General features: G+C 35.8%; 1 protein-coding gene and 1 pseudogene across 1 annotated transcript in view; both read right to left on the minus strand.

Annotated features, from left to right (window-relative positions):
* Nucleotides 1-8628: 8628 nt before the first annotated feature.
* Nucleotides 8629-9974, minus strand: LOC125649401 (uncharacterized; annotated as a pseudogene).
* Nucleotides 9975-13050: 3076 nt separating this feature from the next.
* LOC125650527 (uncharacterized) overlaps nt 13051-21501 on the minus strand; it is a 19607-nt gene continuing 11156 nt past the window's right edge. The window contains exons 3-8 of the mRNA XM_056139228.1: nt 20764-20816; nt 19871-19910; nt 19488-19706; nt 14818-14921; nt 14354-14685; nt 13051-14268 (exon numbers count right to left, since the gene is read on the minus strand). Of these exons, the coding sequence (XP_055995203.1) occupies nt 13308-14268; nt 14354-14685; nt 14818-14921; nt 19488-19706; nt 19871-19910; nt 20764-20805 (1698 nt within the window). The 5' untranslated portion in view covers nt 20806-20816 and the 3' untranslated portion in view covers nt 13051-13307. The remainder of the gene's footprint in view (nt 14269-14353; nt 14686-14817; nt 14922-19487; nt 19707-19870; nt 19911-20763; nt 20817-21501) is intronic.

The raw sequence follows: 21501 nt of genomic DNA on the forward strand, positions 1-21501 counted from the left end.
AACATATGTTGTGTCTCTATAACAATCAACATAAACTTACGTATAACATGTGTTGTGTCTCTATAACAATCAACATAAACTTACGTATAACATGTGTTGTGTCTCTATAACAATCAACATAAACTTACGTATAACATATGTTGTGTCTCTATAACAATCAACATAAACTTACGTATAACATATGTTGTGTCTCTATAACAATCAACACACAATTGTTTATGTCTACGTGTCGTATATATAGACACTGTTAACACCTTGTCTGGAGTGTATTTTACTATTCCAACATATTATACTCTTAAAATTGCTCATTTTTGTCAAAACATGTCACTACATTAATATTCTAGCACAAGAGCATGGTTAAAAAACTCCATACATAACTTAATAATTCTTGGGTTTATGCTAATTTTTGAATTTCTTTCTACAACTCCTTTTAAAGATTGGCATGACTTACACAACTAAACAATTCCTCATTGCTTAAAGTGCAAGAACTTATCCTTTATCTTTAAAATTGTGTATGATCTTACTTAAAATTCGAACTTCAATTCATAGAACTCTATGCAAATCATCTAGGAAAATCTCGACGAACATAACTTCGAAAGCATCAACAAATGACAGTGAAATAGCTATAATTTATTCAATCTACAAAAATAGCTATGTGGTCTTACTTTTGCACATGAGAAAAGGTAGTCCGAAATATCTGACGTTTACCTGGATTTTTTATGATTTTTATATTTACCGTGCCAGGAAAACGTCAGATTAGGCGCCAAGTGACTACGTAAGCTGGAAATTTTGCCGCCTCCAGCTGCAGGAGGCGGCATTCTTGGACCGATTTTAAATACTTGCGAGTTGAATTCAATGTTAAACTCATAACTAATCAATAAAACGATGCTTCTTGTACTTACTAATATCGATTAAAAGAAAATGTCACTCCAAAATTCGATAACAGAAGCACACAACGTGACTCAAAACAAAGCAGGACAGTTTGTTAAAATGTTTTCAAGAGACTGTTTATGTTATGAAAGAACCCATAAAATCGATATTAGTTTAGTGATGTAATATTAGCGTGATTTTTTTTTTAGCGATTCCATGTGTTGAGAAAAAATAAATAAAATACATGTAAATGTGGAAAAAACAAAACAGAAATTTATTCAAGATTGGATGTAGCTGGAAATGCAAATTCATGGTGACATTGGGTAGTTCTCCCACCATAATTGGCAAAAAGTCACTGGAGAGGGATCCAGCAAAGGTGGCTAAAATTGTAATAAATTTATTGATCTATTATTCAATTTTACATTGAATAAACATGAACAGTTGCATAATGCATGTGATTATTCTTACTTCTCCGCGATTTTGATTTTCCAGCCTGTCTGCTTTTCCGCGACTACATATCGCTTTTCCGCGATTGGTTTTTACCACATGCAATTGCATCGCTTGGGGTCGAATTTACTATATAAATGTAGTAAATTCGACCCCCGAGCGATGCAATTGCCTGTGGTTTTTACTATATGTTATGTGTTATCTTCTTTATTTGATACCTCCTGTCCGCGATTTTTAAATGGTCACGCTTAGCGCTCACCATCAAACGGTTTCCGAAATTTACCTGTATTCTCCCACAGAGTTCTACTTGTGTGAGTAGTAACTCACACTATGATAAAAATTGAATGACTTTCGCATTTACACTGGTCTTTGAAAGGAACTAGACGCTATAGAAATTGTTCATACAGAAACAAATCGTGGCAACACATGCTTTATGTAGGATGGATTTACATATGATTTAAAGAATGGAGATGTATCCTACCGACGCAGTGTACATAAATTATACAAAGAAACAATTAGAACCGATGCAAAAGGAATTGCCGTATTAAAATCCAAAACACGTCGTAAGCAGTGGGCAACAGGTTTTAACTGGCTAACAGAAGAGGTACATGTTTAAATAAGTTGCGGAAAAGCAAAAAATATAATCGCGGGAAAGTAACATGACTTGTCGCGAAAAACCAAGATTTTTTCCCGTATATCCAGGGGTCCGTGTTTGCCCAAGTCTCAATTTTGTATTGCTTTAAATATAGGAGTTGTGGGATTGATCACTGTTCATTAAATCTTCACCTTTCATCGTAGCACGAGTTATTTTGAGAAGGTATCGATATGTTTATTTATTAGATTTTAAAATTTAATTACCCGTTATTTGGCGTTTGTCGTCGATGCCTTCTCTCTCGATACGCTTGCCCCCCTCGCTAGCCATTGAACACAAATTTGCAGAGAAAACGATTTTTATTGTCAATTAATTTGAGAACAGCTCAACAAATCGTCTCTGAAGACACTTACCTGTTACGAGTAGGTCAAGAGGTATAACTCTATTTAGTTCCAAGAAATTTTCCCAGAGCATGTAAAGAAGGATAACTCTATTTGGTTTTGCTCATCGTAAATTTTTTACTAGCGTGAATTATTTTTAGCGTTTTCAAAACTACCGCTAATAATGCCAAAATTAGATTACCACTTTAAAAAACCCAGTTATACGGTATTCAGGATTACAAAGTTGGCATGTATAAATGTTTCTCAAAGGAGGTATTGTCCAGAGTGTAACTAAGGTTTTAATAATTTTGGTTTCTTGTATTGACCATATGATTTTCCAAATTCTTGGCAACCCCTTTCCATCATGTAACTGTATGAATCGTGTAAAATCTGAGTCAAGATATGTTCGTTTATTCCATTCACAATCGTCCTAAAGAGAAATAGAGGATTTTACAGGATTTTTTCCAGGTATATTTGATTGGGAAGGCACAACATTCCATTAGTAAGATGCAAGATATTGCGTCAAGGAGTATTTATCCAGAATGACTAGAAATGTCTTTAATGAATCCACGCGTGGTTTCCCGTGGTTAACACAAAAATGTAAAGAGTCTGAAGAGAAATGTTTGTTTCGCCAGCACATTGTGAGAGAAATTGCACAGTTTTCCTAAAAACCAATAGTTTCTTTTTATCAATTTCAGATACATGTATGATAGGTTTTAGACCTAGTAAGCTGCCACACGTAGCGTTGATATGCTTAAGCTTTGAATATCTTTAACAATGAAATGTTGAAGTCGATGCAACACCTGAAGATTCTGGGTTTTAAGATCATTCCAAATTTCACATCCATATAAAGCAGAAGGTATGACTACTTTTTTTTTTAAAAAATAAAGATTCACAAGAGTATTGAATTGGAATTTTCTGAAGATAAGTGTTTTATGGAGTAATAAGATTGTCTGTCTTTGTCACGTGCCTCCTTTGTCCTGGAGAGATTTGAAATAAAGAGTTTTGAATGATCCCAAGGTGATTGTATTCACTTTTTACAGGGATGATTTCGTCGGCCATTAACCATTGATTTGAGACTTACCGAATACTATAATACATGATTTTTTAGCGTTGAAAGAGAATCTCCATCTACAAGAAAAATTGTATGCTACATCCAACATATTCTGGAGTGAGTGAGGAGTTGACGATAAACAGGCAATATCATCTGCAAGAGTTGGGGTCGATGATTCTATACTATGAATTCCAAAGTTTTTGTTGGTGTGACCAAGTTCATCAAGTAAGTCATTGATATAATCGTAAACTGTATATAGAAACCCAGATAAGACACCGCCTTGCCGTATTCCTTGTTCAACCGGGAACCAGTCTGATTGTTGGTAATTTACAATTACAGCACTTTTGGTATCAATGTGGCAGTCGTCTATCAATGTCAATAATTTTCCCTTGATATTTATTTCGTTAACTTTACAAAGCAATCCCTTTCTCCATACCGTATCGAAGGCTTTTCGGCTGTCTAGAAAGCAGGCATTAGACTTGCTAAAGTCTCTATGTTTAATAACCAGTGCTTTCTTTAATACTTTTGATAATGCCAAACATAGATCTATGTTATGTGACATTAAGTATGGTAGAGAGCAGCTATTTAGATTTCTAAAACACAGTAAAATTTGGATGAAATGATAATAAAAACAACATAGAGACTTGAGCAATTCTAAGCAGGCATATACACGTGATCCGTTTTCAATGTGATGTAAGATTGTTTCCTGAAGGTTAAAGGCGGCTGTAATAGACCTCAAACCTTTAAGAAAACCTTATTATTAGACTCGGGTATTTCTCTATGAATGTTACGTTCATAATACTTGTGTAGATGATTTTTTTCAAAAACTTTGAATATAGTAGACAATAATGAAATGGGTCGGTAGCTATCAGGAGAAGTTCTTTGTTTCCACCCTTGAAAATTGGTACTATAAAACCTTGTTTCCATGCAGAGGGAATTTTACCTAGTTTTATTATACTGTTGAATAATACACATAGATATTTTGATATTACACTTTTTCCATGAATCTAATGTTCTGATTGAGTTTTATCGGCCCAGGGGCTTTTTTAGATAGTGTTATAGAATCAACCACTTTTCTGTAATATATCCACCAGGAAGATGGACAAATTTTGAGTTTCTGGTATGGTAATGTTGTAAAATTGATTGTCATACATTTAATTTTTTCCGGACTTGTTCACAGTTGAAAAGTATTCAGCAAAAACTGAAGCGACACTTTCAGGTGTATTTCCTATTCTCTCGGCAACTGAATTTCTGGATATAACTTTGGCGTGGTTTTTGTCGACGAATTAATTTCCAAAAACAATCGAATGTCGATTCCTGCAGCGTTGTCGATATCTTCGTACGTTTTTCGAAGAAAGTCCTGGGAGGTGCTTTCTTGATATCGTCGGAAATGGCGTTTTGCATGTTTATACTCAGCATACGATATGTGCTGCATACCCCGAGGTCTTCCTTCTTTTACCCATCTGACTCTAAGTTCCATTTCGTTCTTATGAGCTTCATTCACTGAGGAATTCCAATGAGGATTGGTATGAGGATTATATGAACACATGGGAAAAGTTAGTTTGGCACTTTTTATCACAGCTTTAACAATTTCTGTTGAATATGTATTTATATCATTTACGGACGACATCTTGTTTTCGTCGGGCAGAATGTGGTTTAAATCTTTTTTTCAGCTGGTTACAGTACGATCTTTGTATCTGTGCATATTCTGTGCCATGCAGGCCATTTAGATGTGTTTAATCAATAATGTGTGTGGGTTTTCCAGAACTTTAACCTTAACTATTATAGACTACTGTAGGTCTGAGGTGCTAAATATTATACCTTCTTCTGTAATTGCATAATCTAAAATACGGTTTTTTAGGGATTCACTAACATATATATAATCTAATATGGTTTTATAATGTACAAATGTATATAAACATCTTGACATTGATTTTTCTTATTACTAGTAACATCACAATATATGTTGTTTTTCATGACAAAGCTCAGCTGATTTATAAATATTTGTCCTGTCAACATCTTTTTGCAGTACGCTTCCATTCATGCCACTACGAAAAATTACATGACCATGATTTGAGTAATTAGTGAATAATCCGTTAAGTATATGCAACACTTCTCTACATTGATCAGCATTGTTTTCAGTAGGTAAATACACACCAAAAAACATATAATAGGGCATGATTTGGAGTTTTCAAACAAATACCAACAACTCAGAGTTAGTATCAATTGAGGATGTGTAAAATTCTAAAGATTTTTTGTATAATATTGCTACACCTCCTTTGCTTATTTCATCATTTTTGTCCGATTTTTCAAATTTTGCTGTACTTGTATAATTCTTATCAATAGAACCAACGAATTTTGAACATGATTCGGGTAACTTGTGTTCTGAGAGCAATATCACAGTCAGATAAACGTAAAAGATTTGTCAAACATACACTAGAGGACATGATTCCTCTGACATTCCAAGCACTAAATAATCACAACTAGGTACTGAAAATTTTCGCCCCAGCCCCGGGTCGAACCATCGACCTGCGGCACCCACCGCCTAGCAAGATTGTCAAACCAGTGCGTAAGTCCACTCGGCCACAACGACTTCCCTAAAAAGGAAGTTTTGTTATGTTCCTAAAGCGCTACTTATACACACTGATGCAATCTCACACAGTCGCTGTGTCATTCAGTGTTTAAGATATTTTATAAGGAGAGTGGATCTCTCGATGCAATTGTATAGAATATTTAATATAAAGCACAAACAAACCATTATAACACCCAACCTTACGTTTACCCCTAGGATCTAAACGATACATGTGATAATCAATTAATTAATATATAAAGCACTAAATAATCACAACTAGGTACTGAAAATTTTATATTAATTTCATATATTTAATTCTATATTATAAATTTTATATATATAATCTGTGTGTGTGTACTGTAGTGATAAACAACATTATGTATTGTCTAAGATTGTTCATTGTGAAAAGTATGTCTATGATCGTTTTGGCAACTTCGTTGTCTCTCATGAGCATTGATCCATGGACGGCATCTGACTCCTTAAACAGGTTGGAAACACTTCCCCTATAGCGAGATATTCTCGCTAAAACGCGATTGTCTCTCTTTAGCGAGAGTAAATATATCTCGTACAACCGAGAAAAACACCCGTGGAATACATCTCTTCGTGTTTCACGTGAAAAGAAGAAAAAGTCCTAAAATGTGTGATGCTTCTGCAATTCTATAAATCAAAATTAAAACACTCACGATGTGTATTGGATTTCAGTCTGCTTCTCTCTTACGCAGCAACTCTGATATGAAATTTCTTGACTATGTTGTCAATTTCATAGAAACAATTCTCTTCATGTTGAGTGTGTGCCGCACTTATTCAGCGTTGCACGGGATTTGCCATTATTTTCAATAAAGACGCCAAAACACCTGTTTATGGTCATGTTTATTTCTCGCTAAAGAGTGATGATCGCGTTTTAGCGAGAATATCTCTCGCTATAGGGGAAGTGTTCCCAACCTGTTAAAGCCAGAATGATCGCGTACATGTTTTACGATTTTCTTCGGGAATGTGGAGTTTTGCAGACAAACAGTCCTGGTTATATTGAACAGATACGTCACACGGATATTACTAGCTGCAATATTGTAGCCCCTTCCAATTTTTTTTTATTCTGACGTTTTTGAGATAAGGCTACAGTTCCATTAGGATCTCCGTGATGGTGCAAAAATAATTTTATGAATAACCGATAATAAGCTCTGTGTATTAGTCCCAAATGTTGTTTACACCAAAAGGAGTACCAACTTTGTGCTCGGGCATGTCTAGTAAAGGTGTTTTTCATTAAATAGCATGTACAGCATGCAACATTCTTCGTTTGTTCCGCCATGCTTGTGATCGCGAGATCTCGTAGGTGGATCTACTGAAAAACCTAAACATTGACAGATATAGTTACTCTAACCATTCCGACAAAGAAAGGAAAATCATATGGTTGCTGAAAGATACACTCTGCTGTTCGTTTTTTAAACTTGATATTGAATTTAAACCTTTTCAATACCAATGCTTTCTTCTCCGTACTCGTCCACTGATGTAAAGACTACCTTATATGGCATATGTAAAAACTTGACAATCGGAAGTTGAAACATACTGTATCTTAAGTAAGACACGCTCATAGTGACTCAAGTGATGAGTATTGGGTAAAATAGGAAGTTGCTTCAAACACCCAAACTTTACTCGACAACTCAATGCATTTCTCAAGTAAAATGTTAACCCATTCAATCCTCCCCAATACTCAACCCATCACTAAATAAACCCATCACAAAATAAACATGTCCGTGGGGATCCGGGTTCGAATAGGTTTTCGTCATAAGAGACAACTATATGGGACGGTCCTTCGGATGAGACTACAAAAACCGAGACCTCGTGTCACAGCAGATGTGGCACGTAAACGATCCCTTCCTGCTCAAAGGCCGTAAGCGCCGATCATAGGCCTAAATTTCTCAGCCCTTCGTCGGCAATGGTGATGTCTCCATATAAGTGAAAAATTATCGAGAGAGACTAAATAATATACAATCAAACAAAATTACCAAACCACAATAAATAACATTTTTTAGCAAATTTATTATAGAACAAGATGTGTTTGTGAAACACAAATGCCCGATAATGTCCAATTCCAAAGATGGCAAAGATCACAAGGACAGATATATTGGTACCAGTAGAACAATCTTGTCACAAGAAATGCTCATGTGCAATATGAAAGCTCTAATATTTACCATTTAGAAGTTATGACCAATGTCAATGTTTTTAAAAGTAGGTCAAACTCCAGGTCAACAATTTTGGTGCCCACGGAAAGGTCTTGTCACAAGGAATACTCTTGTGAAATATCAAAGCTCTAGGACGCACTGTTCAAAAGTTAAAGTTTCAGACAGAGTGATAGAATGACAGATAGGATAAAAACAATATGCCCCCGATCTTCGATCTTGGGGACATAAAAACATTAGCAATTTATTATAGAAATACCAATATTCAATAGTTATAACAATATATAAACACAATATAGTGAATATACAGTTCACAAGTAAATAGCATTCACATATAAGTGGAATCTGAATAATTTTCTCTGAGAAAATCTTCATACCATTAAATTCAACAGCTGCCTTATCCTACGCATGCATGACTGGAAAGCGTGTGGGAGTTTGGAATAGTCACCAAACTTTCTGAAATAGTACGTGCATTAACATCCCCGTCTTTCATAACTAACACTTTACCAACATGTCAACTACTCGAGCATTTTCAACTATCTTTTGATTCGAGAATATCTATTCAAGGACATTTCACTTCACCACCCAACATGCTCCATATTTTCAAGAAGAGCTTGTGTTATTTGATATAATTCCCTTGAAAATACCCAAGGAAATGAAATTTTTCCTTAATCTATCCGACATTGATGATATCACATGGTTGCATGTCTACGACTGAGATCCTGGATGAATCTAAAGACATAAACAAGAAACCTGTTCTCAAATCAACACCCATAGCCTTTGATCTTTCAGTGTATTCATTTAAACCTCCCATAAGACAAATGGAACGATTCTGAACCCTGGGAAGCATGAACCCGTTCTATTACCAAATGTTTTTCCAACAGTATGACTTAACAAATAACACTTTTCATCTGGGAGCTTCTTAACCTCCTGAGACAAACACAAAGCCAAATCATTAGCATGGTCACCTGAATAAAATGAAACTCTAAAGAAAGTCTGATCTCCAATAAACACGAAGACCTGTTTTTGATTATTTAAATGAAAACTCAATTTCTTCAACTTGTTGAGAAAATACACTTGGCCTGTTTCGCAGACACCCGAGACATTGCCTGTGTTTTGGTTCTTTTTGGGTTTTTTTTGCATCAACCTACCTTCTCAAGAGATGCCATATTACACCTCCCCAAATGTTTTGAAGATTCTCATGGTTCAAGCTACCAATTTCATTGAACATTGCCTAAAACTGTGCAATATAAGGAACAATTTTTGGACAAAACAAGAACTCAAACTTACAATACCAAGGCGTTGGCAAGCTACATCATGAACTTGGGTCCTGCCAACTTTAATAGAAATAATCTTATATCTTCTGTTGTAACCTAGAAGAGATTCTTCCCCATTATTGTTTCAAAATCCGCCTATAATGTCAATTACTTTGACAGTATGATTTGAATAAAGCTATTGAGATAAGCTATACGTCTTTCTACTGAACATTCCTAAGCATGGAGTAAGCATTAGCATCACCAAGAAGCACTACCTAGAATATATATGAATAAAACCGGAATTTACTTCTGAAAAACCATCTAACAACAATTACTAGTAAGTCATACTACAATCCACGCTTTACACCCACAAACCCTGACTGGGAAAACCGGTAGTAGAACTCTTTTTTGCAGAGTACAAACATATCCACTGCATACCCACTAAATAAAGGCCATCACACTGGTAGGGAAGAGGACCCTTATACAAGCACTCACCATTAGACCCCTAAGATATACTACAAGGGGGATAAAAAGCCTAAAAGGGGAAAAGAGATGAAAAACAACCACTCCAATCACCTATACATCTCCAATACAAAAGTTCCTGTTTCAACTCGGAACGACAACATATTCTATGTGTAATATTGTGCATCAATATAAAACACTTTACCAATTTGTTTTTTTTTGGGGGGGGGGTGTCTTCACTAAAGAGGGATCTGCAGCCATGTTACTAAAAATAACACTTTTATTCTGACAAAAGGATGGAATCAGCTGTATTTTATCTTTTGTTATTTAAAATAACCTGACTGGTTATTTGATATGGATTATTCAAAATTGATACATTTCATAAAGCAACAGGATATGAATGTTCATATTGTTCAGTGGAACTCCCATATTTTACTTCCATTTAAGTGCACAAAGGTCATATATCTGGCATAATTCCAGATTTTGGTAAATTGCAAAAAAATGATCATTTTCAAATCACCCAGTAATCCAAAAGTAACGCTTTAATTTCATCAAAATTACTTCTAACTTTTTGACATCATAGACAGTCGCTTCTTGAACAAAAATGGAAAAATGAAATATTCATATCTAGTGATCAGTCATCCAAAAACACCACTCTGATTCCAGGCACAAGTATTCTGAAGTTGAAATAAAAAATATACTAGAGTTCCTCATTGACAATATCTTCATGGTCTTTGGTGATCAGGTTTTCCAACAGCCTGTTGGAATTCCTATGGGCACGAATTTTACTCCTTTGTTAGCTGATTTGTTTCTATATTCATATGAGGCAGAATTTATTCAAAAACTTCTACGCGAGAAGAAAAAATCTCTTAATTGCTGTGGCATTCAATTCGAATTTAGATATATCGACGACGTTTTGTCTATTAACAATAATAACTTTCATTCATATGTCGATTCGATATATCCATGTGAGCTTGAAATAAAAGACACCACAGAGTCGTCCACTTCTGCTTCATACTTAGATATTTTGTTGAAGGTAGACATTGACGGTAAACTGACAACTGAACCGTATGACAAACGGGAGGATTTCAGCTTCTCCATCATCAATTTCCCATATTTATGTAGCAATATTCCATTATCACCTGCCTATGGTGTTTATATCTCTCAACTGATTCGATACGCAAGAGCTTGTTCTGCGTATGGTCAGTTTTTAAATCGAGGCAAGCTGGTGACAAACAAGTTAATGGTACAAGGGTTTCAACAGTCTCGATTGAAGTCGGCATTTCGCTAGTTCTATGGTCGTTATAACGATCTAGTTCGTCAATACAACTTGTCATTGGGTCAAATGCTGTCTGACGTGTTTCATACCGATTGTTAGGCCGTTCTTGGCACACTGATTTTGACTACGGATAACTCCGTGTACCTGATCAGGATATAGGGCTCACGGCGGGTGTGACCGGTCGATAGGGGATGCTTACTCCGCCTAGGCACCTGATCCCACCCCTGGTGTGTCTAGGGGTCCGTGTTTGCCCAACTATCTATTTTGTACTGCTTATAGGAGTTATGAGATTGATCACTGTTCGTTATCTTCGCCTTTCATCCACTGGTTAGAGTAAGGTACCATAAGAGGCACTCGATGTCATGCATTTATAATAAAATGATCAATCTTCCTATCACAAAAGATCCCATATCATGTATATTTCGATTCCTTATTATATAAATCTATTCATTGGTACTTGATGACTAATATCATGATATTCTGGTGTGCAAAATCAATGTGGATTTATTTTCACGTAAGCTGATAACATTGATTGCTAAAAAAGATTTGAAAATAAAATGTGTGGTCTATTCTATTTGCCTTCATCGTTTCGGTAAAGCTTACTGATATAAATTAGATTCTGTGTGATCTTTTATGTGAGCACAAATCTCAAATCAGAGGTTAGAAATTCAAAACACGAATTTAATTGAAATTTTCCTTTGAAATTGTTTTCAAATTGAAATATTTTCTATGCGTACTCTTAATCCATTGATGACTTTTCCTTAGTGGTTCCTTTATAGTTGATGCTAGCTTCAGTCAGCAGCCCTATTCAATATTTTCACAGAAGAATCGTTTTTGAGATTTTTTTTCTTTTTCGTGTCAAAATGAACTGATATTGGTTAGAAATTGTAAATTGAGATAAACTCCACACTGCCTCAAATCAGAGTTTCGATGAAAAATCCAATAATCATTTTCATTGATTATAAGTCACATATTGTTCATATCCATAAAGATATCTATATAGAAGATGTATATATTGTGTATATACTCTGTAGAGGATATATATATTGCGTGTTTTGATATTTGGTTTATCCAACGAGTTGATATGGTGTATTTATTCGCGAGGCTTGCTGAGCGAATAAATACACCATATCAACGAGTTGGATAAACCAAATATCAAAATACGCAATTATAGATGTTCTATTTATCTCATACGTCTTCTTTTCACTTGATTTTGAGATGATCCCCAGTATGGTAGAAACAGCTGATTGAATTTGTTTTGAATCCGTGGCTCAGACGTCGTGCTTAATCTGTCTACCTTACGCGGGAAAAAATAGTGCGCTTATAAACCATTAATATACAGTACAAAAGGTCATTTTTATAAAAGAAACCATGGATGAAAATTGTTTTTAGAAGGGATTATATTTTTATAATTAATAATGGTTTTGCCATTCCAACAAAGTAACAACTATTGGCCGAGTATTTATTTTTTGACGTAGGCCTGACCTTCTGATAAAAGTTTGATGTCGTCGTCATTTTGAAATAAACATGTGTAATAACGATCAATGAAAGTAATATTTTAATGCAGCGTTATTAGAATGTTCAACAGTTTACAATGAAAAGTAGAAGTGTTTGTGCTTTTGGATTTTATTTACATAGTTTCTTTGGATCTATGATGGGCGAGAAGAAATCCTGAGGCACTTTAGATAGGCCTAGCCTAGTAAGTAAAGCTGTTGAGATTTGTTACTGTACATTTAATATGCTCCAGAAAAAAGAGACTGTGCTTGTGAATACTTGGTACCGCAGCATGTCGAGGTACTTTCCATTAGGCTTGTCCAGTAGGCCGTCGATTCCTTGTCGATGATAATATTATAGTGTGCACATATTTTTGTTTTCTGATCGTAATTTTTGAGTAGTTACAAACCGAGTTGGCATTTTTGTGGCCAGTAACTTGCATTATATGCCAGTTGGGGCAACATCATTTTAATTTTGCTATAAAAGAAATTCTAAATAAATACAGAATAATAAGTTTTACGCTTTATTTCATGCATGGATATGCATAAACACAGAAAATATGTCATCCAAGCGGGGACAGTGTCAAAAGTAGTTCGGACCGGAAGTGCTTTATCAAACGGGCGTGTGATAAAGCTGATGCTTTATCTCACTCTCAATATACACCACATGTATGAGATAAATTATAAATATCACATAATGCGATTTTGTTACATGGTAATTGAAATCATTCACCTTCGTTTTCATCAAAATCATTGGAAGAGCTAGAATCCTTTGATATAAATTCAAGGTTCAGAGTTTCACTTTTATTCAGTTTATCCAATGCGGCATTGAAACGAAAACACGCTGTTGATTTTTCTATTTCAGGACACTGCGATTCATATAAACTATCAACACCTCCAAACACCATACCAAGAACAGATACAGAGGACTGATCGGATGATCTATCGCGAGTAAACACGATTGAACCACTATCACCTTCTTCTGAAAAGTAATCAGTATCACCCAAACTTGCAACAAGGAAAACATCGTCTCGGTTTCCAAACAAGTCTGAGTAGAACTCGGGACTCTGGATTCGACCTGTGGTCCAAGCGGTTTTAGCGCCTTTTTTATGCACTATCGTATCTACCATGGCATCTTTCACGTGTACAGCAGCATTGCTTTCTTTGTCATCGTCGTTTACGAAAATGTGTTCACACTTATCACACAGATCTTGATTCACCTCAAATACACCAAAATCATGAAAACTGTCTTCTGCAAGATAAATAGTATGTCCTAATTCGGAGAAGTTTTCATCTGTTCCAAATTTTCCATAAATCTTTTTGTTTTTCTGATTTAACACATGACGGCAAGATAAACCGTATAGTTTCTGTTGGTCGCGTTTTTCCTTCATAAAAGCACCAAGAGTTCCATAACACGATTCGTTTACGGAACCACCATCCAAAGAAGAGGATGAGCAGCTGCTTTGATCGTTTTTGTCGTTTACTTTAGGATACAGTTTGTCACCTTGTTTGGCAAAGTGTGTAAATTTGATCTCCCCTTCTAATACTTCTACCTTGTGAGACTTCATGTATTGTGGATCAAGATTCAACAACTTTTCTTCCAAGTTTTCCTGCTGAAATCCCGATTTCACATTAATTCGGAGAGCATTTTCTTCCCAAAGTCCAAAGCTCTGCACTGCTTGATTTCTATAAAAAAAATATAATAGCAAATAGATTATCGCTTGATTTCGTGAACAAATGATTAGTCGGAATATAAAGATCACAAACATACTTGAGTAAATATTCTTTAATCCTCTCGGGTATTTTGTCCGGGTTGTCTTCCGTATATGATGACAATAGTTTCTGTAAAGATCTTATTTTTGCCTTCAAGCAATTTGTACTTTCAGCCTTCTCTTTTGATAATTCCGACCACATGTACTCTAAATATCGACATATTGGATCTTCCAGACATTTGGTCAGTGCATCTCGAATAGCTTTCTTGTTTTCTTCAACGGTAGTAATGGAATACCTATCGTGCGTACCCTTGTGGAAGACATGTTTAACTTTTTCTTTAACTACGATTAACACGTGTTTCCAGCGTACATGTTCCAAGTTCTGTATTTTCTACAATCCACCCAAAAGTAAAAAATATTTCGATGCAATTAAATTGTACACGTTCTGTTAGTACATAGAAAATATGATAACCAAATAACTGTCAATTCTTTAAAAGTTGATAAAATATTGAATGGTGGGAACCTGTTTGATATCATCAATGCTCTCCATACCCACTTGAAAATATATCAAAACTGAATCTGGCCATTGTACAGCGTCGGTGTCTATGGGATATTTTCTTCCTGTAACTGAACAAAATAAATATTTTACAATGTATAGATTATTTGCGTTTCTACGGGATTCTTTTGAGGCGTGCCCATTGTAAATTACACACTATAAATACCCAATAGAAACTCTTCAATAGTCCAGTGCAGTGTTCAATGCGAACCTAGTACATGTATTAACATTTGAACAATAAAATGGCTCGATTTCAAATGACAGCAATGTGCATTTCAAATAATTCATTGATAAATTGATTATTAGGTAAATTGCTGCCTGCCTTTGAGAATGCAAACTGAAAAATAGATATCCTTATTCCATGCTGTTCTGTGTTCTGTAGGAGAATATCCACTTCTGAAACTACATCTTTTTATCAAAAAAGATTTCAAAATTTTACTGATTTTACTGTAAAAATTTCCCCTTTCCATCCCCCCCCCAACTTTCTATGGTACACGTACCTCATTTCCTCATTTATCGCTTAAGAAACTAATTTTAGATACTAGTATCCGACACTTCAGCACTGTCCTATGATGCCGGATGAAAACTTTAGGTCGACTGCTATCTGGCTTGTTTCACACTAATTGTCGAACCGTTCTTTGTACGTTAGTTTTGGCTGCTGGTTTCTCCGTTTGCCTGGTCGAGATAAAGGGCTCAAGGTAGGTTTTACCAGTCAACAGGGGATGTTTTCTCCCCTAGTCACCTGAACCCATCTCTGATGTGTCCAGGGATCCGTGTTTGCCCTACTCTTAATGTTGTGTTATTTAAAGGAATTATGAGATTGATTACCGTTTTTACTACATAAAAGGTGTATACAACGAACGGTGATCAAACATCATTTGTTTATAGAATTCTTTACATTTCAACAAGCTGAGTGTATCATGAAAGGTGAAGATAACGAATTGTGATCAGTCTCATAACTCCTATAAGCAATACAAAATAGAGAGTTGGGCAAACACGGACCCCTAGACACACTAGAGGTGGGATCTGGTGCCTAGGCGGAGTAAACATCCCCAGTCGATCGGTCACACCCGCCGTGAGCCCTATATCCTGATCAGGTAAACGGAGTTATCCGTAGTCAAAATCAGTGTGCCAAGAACGGTCTAACATATTATGCATTAAAGGGACTGGTTCACGATTTTTGAAAAAGAAATATTTTTCATTTTTGATGTTAAATATTAAAAGTATTACTCATTTAATGTTGACAGCCAAAATTTTGACCTTCTGAATGCCAGAATGAAAGCAACATTTTAGCCTTAAATCTGTGTTATGTAAACAAAGACCCGAGTCTCTTAACATATACAAACAAACCAGTAAAATATTAATTTTGTAATATAAAGCATCTCCATTTTGCATAATCACAAAATTTAACTTTTAGATGACAGATTTTACCCTTAGAATGCTTCAAATGAGAAAGATATAATAAACTTAGATCAATATCCATTTTTTATTCTGAAAATTTCGTAAACAATAACATACCGCAATCTTTGTTTACAAAACAAATAATAAACTCTCTAAAATGAACTTCTGTGATGATGTATAACCTTAATTTTTATGTGAAATCTTTCAAACACATTAGACAGTAGAGTTTGATCGTTAAAAGTGAAAAACTAAATTTTGGGGGAAATCGTGAATCAGTCCCTTTAAATGTAGTAGAAAAGTTTAAGCACATACATGAATAGGTGAAAATATCGAACAGTGATTAATCTCACAAGTCCTATAAGAATTACAAACTTAAGAGTCGGGTAAACACGAACCCCTGGACATATCAAAAGAGGGATTGGTGCCTAGGAGGAGTAAATATCCTCTGTCGATCAGTCATACCCGCCGTCAACCCACTATTTTCATCAGGTAAACGGAATAATCCGTAGTAATTACAAAATCAATGTGTCATGAACGGCCTAACAATTGGTACTGGGACACCTCAGGCAGCATTTGGTCCAGTAATAGTTGTATTGGCAGACTATACCGTTATAACGACCATAGCATTTCTAAAATGCTGACTTTAAACGGGACAGTTGAAACCCTTGTAACATCAATATGTTCGTCAGTAGCTTGCGTATCATACGCATAACAAACTTTTGCGTTTTGAATCAGTTGAGAGATATAAACACCATATACAGGTGATAATGGAGTATTGCTACATGAATATGGGAAGTTCAAGGTCATGCTGTTTGTCATAAAGTTGAATTGTTAAATGCTATTCTTTGTTATTTGAACTATGGCATGTCAAACGTTGCAATATTTGATCTTTTCCATTTGCATCGTATAATTTTCCATTTGTATTCTATATTTTCCATTTGCATTGTATAATTTTTCATTTGCATTGTATAATTTCCATTTGTATTGTATGTTTTTCCATTTGTATTCTATATTTTCCATTTGTATTGTATAATTTTCCATTTGTATTCTATATTTTCCATTTGTATTATATAATTTTTTCGTTTGCATTATATAATTTCCATTTGCATTGCAAAATCTTTCATTTGTATTGCATCCGAGGGATTGTTTATTTTAATTTGTTACGAAGGATTTCATTAGTTTAGGTCCCACTTATATTTAGCCGTCACCAGCTGCAGGTGACGTACCACAAATAGACTTACTATGCTACATGTACGGGCACAGTGGCGTAGCAGTGGGGGTTCAACGCCTGTTGTAACACGGGATGTCTGCTTTTAAGGTCACATTATCCGAAAGATCCGTGATTTTCACTTTTAGATAGCAATGCGTACGGGAAAGTATTAACTATATTTACGTCTGAGGTTTGATGCAGCAATGGCACGAGTATAACTCGAACATGCGACTTCACGGTTACGAACCAAAGGATATATCACCGAACTACCGCGATCGGTTCCATTATAAGGACTAGTTGAACATACATGTAGTTAGCAATGAGGAATCTTGCGCCAGGAGACCCCCTCCCTCCCTTCACAAATATGATATTTTGTATATAGATGTCGAAAAAGGCATGCATGTACGTTTTATTTTATCAGAACGCACTTGTTCCAGGGGCGGATCGGGGAATTGCGGTTACGGGGGCGCCACTTTATGAAGCAGGGGTCTGGGGGCCGCCTCAAGGCCGCCAGTGGGTCCAGGGCAAAGCCCTGGTAGGAGTCCAGGAGATGAAGCTCCTGGATTTTACAGGGCTTGAAATATGTCATTTTTAATAAAGTGTAAAATGACGCCAATTTTAAGGGTTTCTGGAAAAATGAAGTTATCTCAATAAAGTAAACAAGAAATCATTTTGTCATTTATTTCTCCGGGAATGGAAGAAACTATTACTTCTTTTATCGTTTAATACATTTTTCTAAACATGATACCAAGATTTACCTTAAATTTGAAAATTTTAGGCTACACCCCCTTAAATCCGCCACTGACTTCGCCCCCCCCCCCCCCCCACTCTTGCAACTCCCCCTCCTCCACCAAGGTTTTGCACTGGACTTACTAGGGATCTTAAGACAGTCCACAGACATCCAGCAGTTTACTGCATCCTTTCGTTCAGAATTATCTAGATCAGTCAGTGGTTAAATAGGAGACTAGTTTGAATATGCTGATCACATTAGACGCATAAAAGCGATCAATTAATTGGGGGTGGGGGGGGGGGGGTACGCCATTACACTTAGCAAATACGGTACATTCCTCCGAAACGTGGCTCCTGAACTTTACCTCTTCAACATCTCACGCATTACCAAATTCGATAAACGATAACTTAAGATTAATCCATTGAATAGTTGTAACAAACCAAACTCGATGTGGACCCGTGGGTCGAATCAAGTCCCCTGAATCTACTTTAAATTCTGACTAAATAAAAATGTGCATGCTTTTCTGGACAGTTCTATTTTTAAAAAAATGATCAGGGGGTGGGGGGGGGGGGATTCGCCATTACTAGAGCTAACTACGTATTTTAAAAAATAACTACTCCTGCATGGACCTGGTCGCGGTAGCTCAGTATATCGCTTGGTTTGTGGGCGAGAGGTCGTGAGTTCGAGAACCGTTACTGTCATTGCCGCATCAAACCTTTGACATAAACAAAGACAGTGATTGCTCCTTTGCCAAACACTCGGCATTTAAAAGTGAGAATCACGGGTCTTTCCTTAAAAACAGATGCACAGGTGTTGGCACGATAAAGAACCGTCATTGGTACGGCCCTGTGTGCTAAGCACGTCTACAGATGTGGTACATCAATGACGTTAACTAATGAGATCCTTCGTAACAAATCAAAATAAACATTCCCTGGATACAATACAAATGAAAAATTATACAATGCAAATGGAAAATATAGAATACAAATGGAAAATTATACAATTCAAATGGAAAATATAGAATACAAATGGAAAATTATACAATACAAATGGAAATTATACAATGCAAATGAAAAATTATACAATACAAATGGAAAAGATCAAATATTGCAACGTTTGACATGCCATATTGAACAAGTAGTTTATGTTGATGTCAGTTTTCGCGCATTGCTGAGAGACGTACTATCATTTGATTATATGCTATTTTAAACTTCGTTTTATATCTGGGACAGTCCTGATTTACAAATATCTATATTTTCCCATTTCTTATTCAAAGCGCGGCGTAGCATTACTCACCATGTGATTTGGAAATGAGCCTTTCTTCCTCCTTTGTGGTGTGTGAAGGTACGTATATTCTGACCACTGGATACTGAGATAGGATGCCATCAAACTCCTCCCAACACCCTATTTCAACATTTTTTAGTGAAAGTCTTATCATTTTATGTAGGTACTGAATGCGAGGGAAGCTCCCGATGTTGTGGTCTAACATTTTCAATGTTTTTTCAAATGTGGAATCTGCAAATAAATGTAGGTCATGCCACAACAGATTTCTGGAGTCTTATAGGTAGCGATTATAAACTGTGAATTTGTTTCCTACCGTAGTAAACACAAGTTGCTATAAATTATGATATTGGAAATAATTTTAAGCAGGTATTGGAGACAATAAACAATGTACATACCAGACGAGAACATCTTTTCCCCAATAAATGCAGATAAAGTCTAAAGATAAAATAATAAAAAGGTGAAGATAATGTATCATATTGACAATAAAACAGAAATCCAAACTTTCTCTGTAATGTTTATAAACCGCCGCGGTGGCCGAGAGGTTAGAGCGCATGTGGTAGGCCGGGGTTCGAATCCCGACCGCGTTAGACCTAAGTCGTTAAAACAGGTAGTGACAGTTCCATCGCCAAACGCTCGGCATCAGGTGTGGATGTCACGGGTCCTCGGAGAGGACCTTTAAAACGGATGACCCGTGTCACAGTAAGTGTGGCACGCTAAAGAACCATCAATGCTCAATGGCCGTAAGCGCCAAGCATAGTTCAAAATTTGATGCCCTTCACCGGTTTTGGTGACGCCTCCATATGAGTGAAATTTTTTCGAGCGAAACGTGAAGCAAAATACAATCAATCAATCAACCTGTCCGAAAGTACTTAAAGAAATTTAACTTTACTAATGAAAGCATTCCGATGGGCTTTTCACCTAAGTTACTAATGCACTATTTGTATACCAGTCTCGATCAGGAATTTTGATGTCAAACAAAGGTAAATTTACATTCCCTATTTATGTTGGAGGCCGAAAGGAGGTTTTTGAATCTTCCCAAGTTTCTCAATGTTTCCCTTAATTCACAACTTAATATATAGCCGCTTCATTCCCAATAATGCTACTATATTTTACGCTTTTCAACAGGTGGATACATAGAAATATACACAAAGTCTTAAGGTGTTTCATCTTTTAAAAAATACTTCACCTGATTTTCTACCACTGCATTAGGATGTGTGGTTCTATCGAGCTATGAAAGAATCCCAGGTTTTAGTTTCATTTTTCAACTTTTATTCATAACACAACTTACTTGCAACTCTTGTTCACAGTGGGATCGTTCAACTGCTAACATTGTATGTTTTCCTATTTAAAAAAGTAATGAATAAAATATGTAGTTTAAAGTTACATCTTTTTTGTTCCAGCCACGACACAGTCACGTCAATATGTTCCTTTAAACCATGCGTCTTTCGAACTTAGAAATAAATGACCACTGATATGCTATATAAGAAAGGACTAGACGTGAAAAATTCAGTAAATATTAGTGTGCTTCTTCTGTGTGTAAGTGTTATATCTAACTATATGCTGAGGGTTAATTAGTCCAACTTTAAGTACATGTATACCTTCGTAGACAAAGAGAAGAACATTGGCTAAGGACAATACACACAGTCTGTATTCGGGTGCAATGATAACGTTCAAAGTGTAAAATATTTTTTCAAGTTAAAAGGGTAAGAATGTAAATTTGATGAAACTTACAATACACAAAGACGTTAGAGAGTTGTACAGTAAATATATAAACGATGTCTCATTTCATTCGCTTTAACTTGCTGATTATTTTCATTGTTCGTTATCTTCACCTTTCATGTATTATAACAAGAATCATTTTCATTCATATGTCGATTCGATATATCCCTGTAAACTCGAGACAAAAGACACCGTGCAGAGTCCTCCGTACATTGATTTTTTCTTGAAAATAGATTACAACGGCAGACTAACTACTCAACTTTACAACAAACATCCCGACTTCAATTTTTCCGTCGTCAACTTCCCA

The sequence above is a fragment of the Ostrea edulis genome, chromosome 5, assembly GCF_947568905.1.
Source record: "Ostrea edulis chromosome 5, xbOstEdul1.1, whole genome shotgun sequence".
NCBI classification, from domain to species: domain Eukaryota; kingdom Metazoa; phylum Mollusca; class Bivalvia; order Ostreida; family Ostreidae; genus Ostrea; species Ostrea edulis.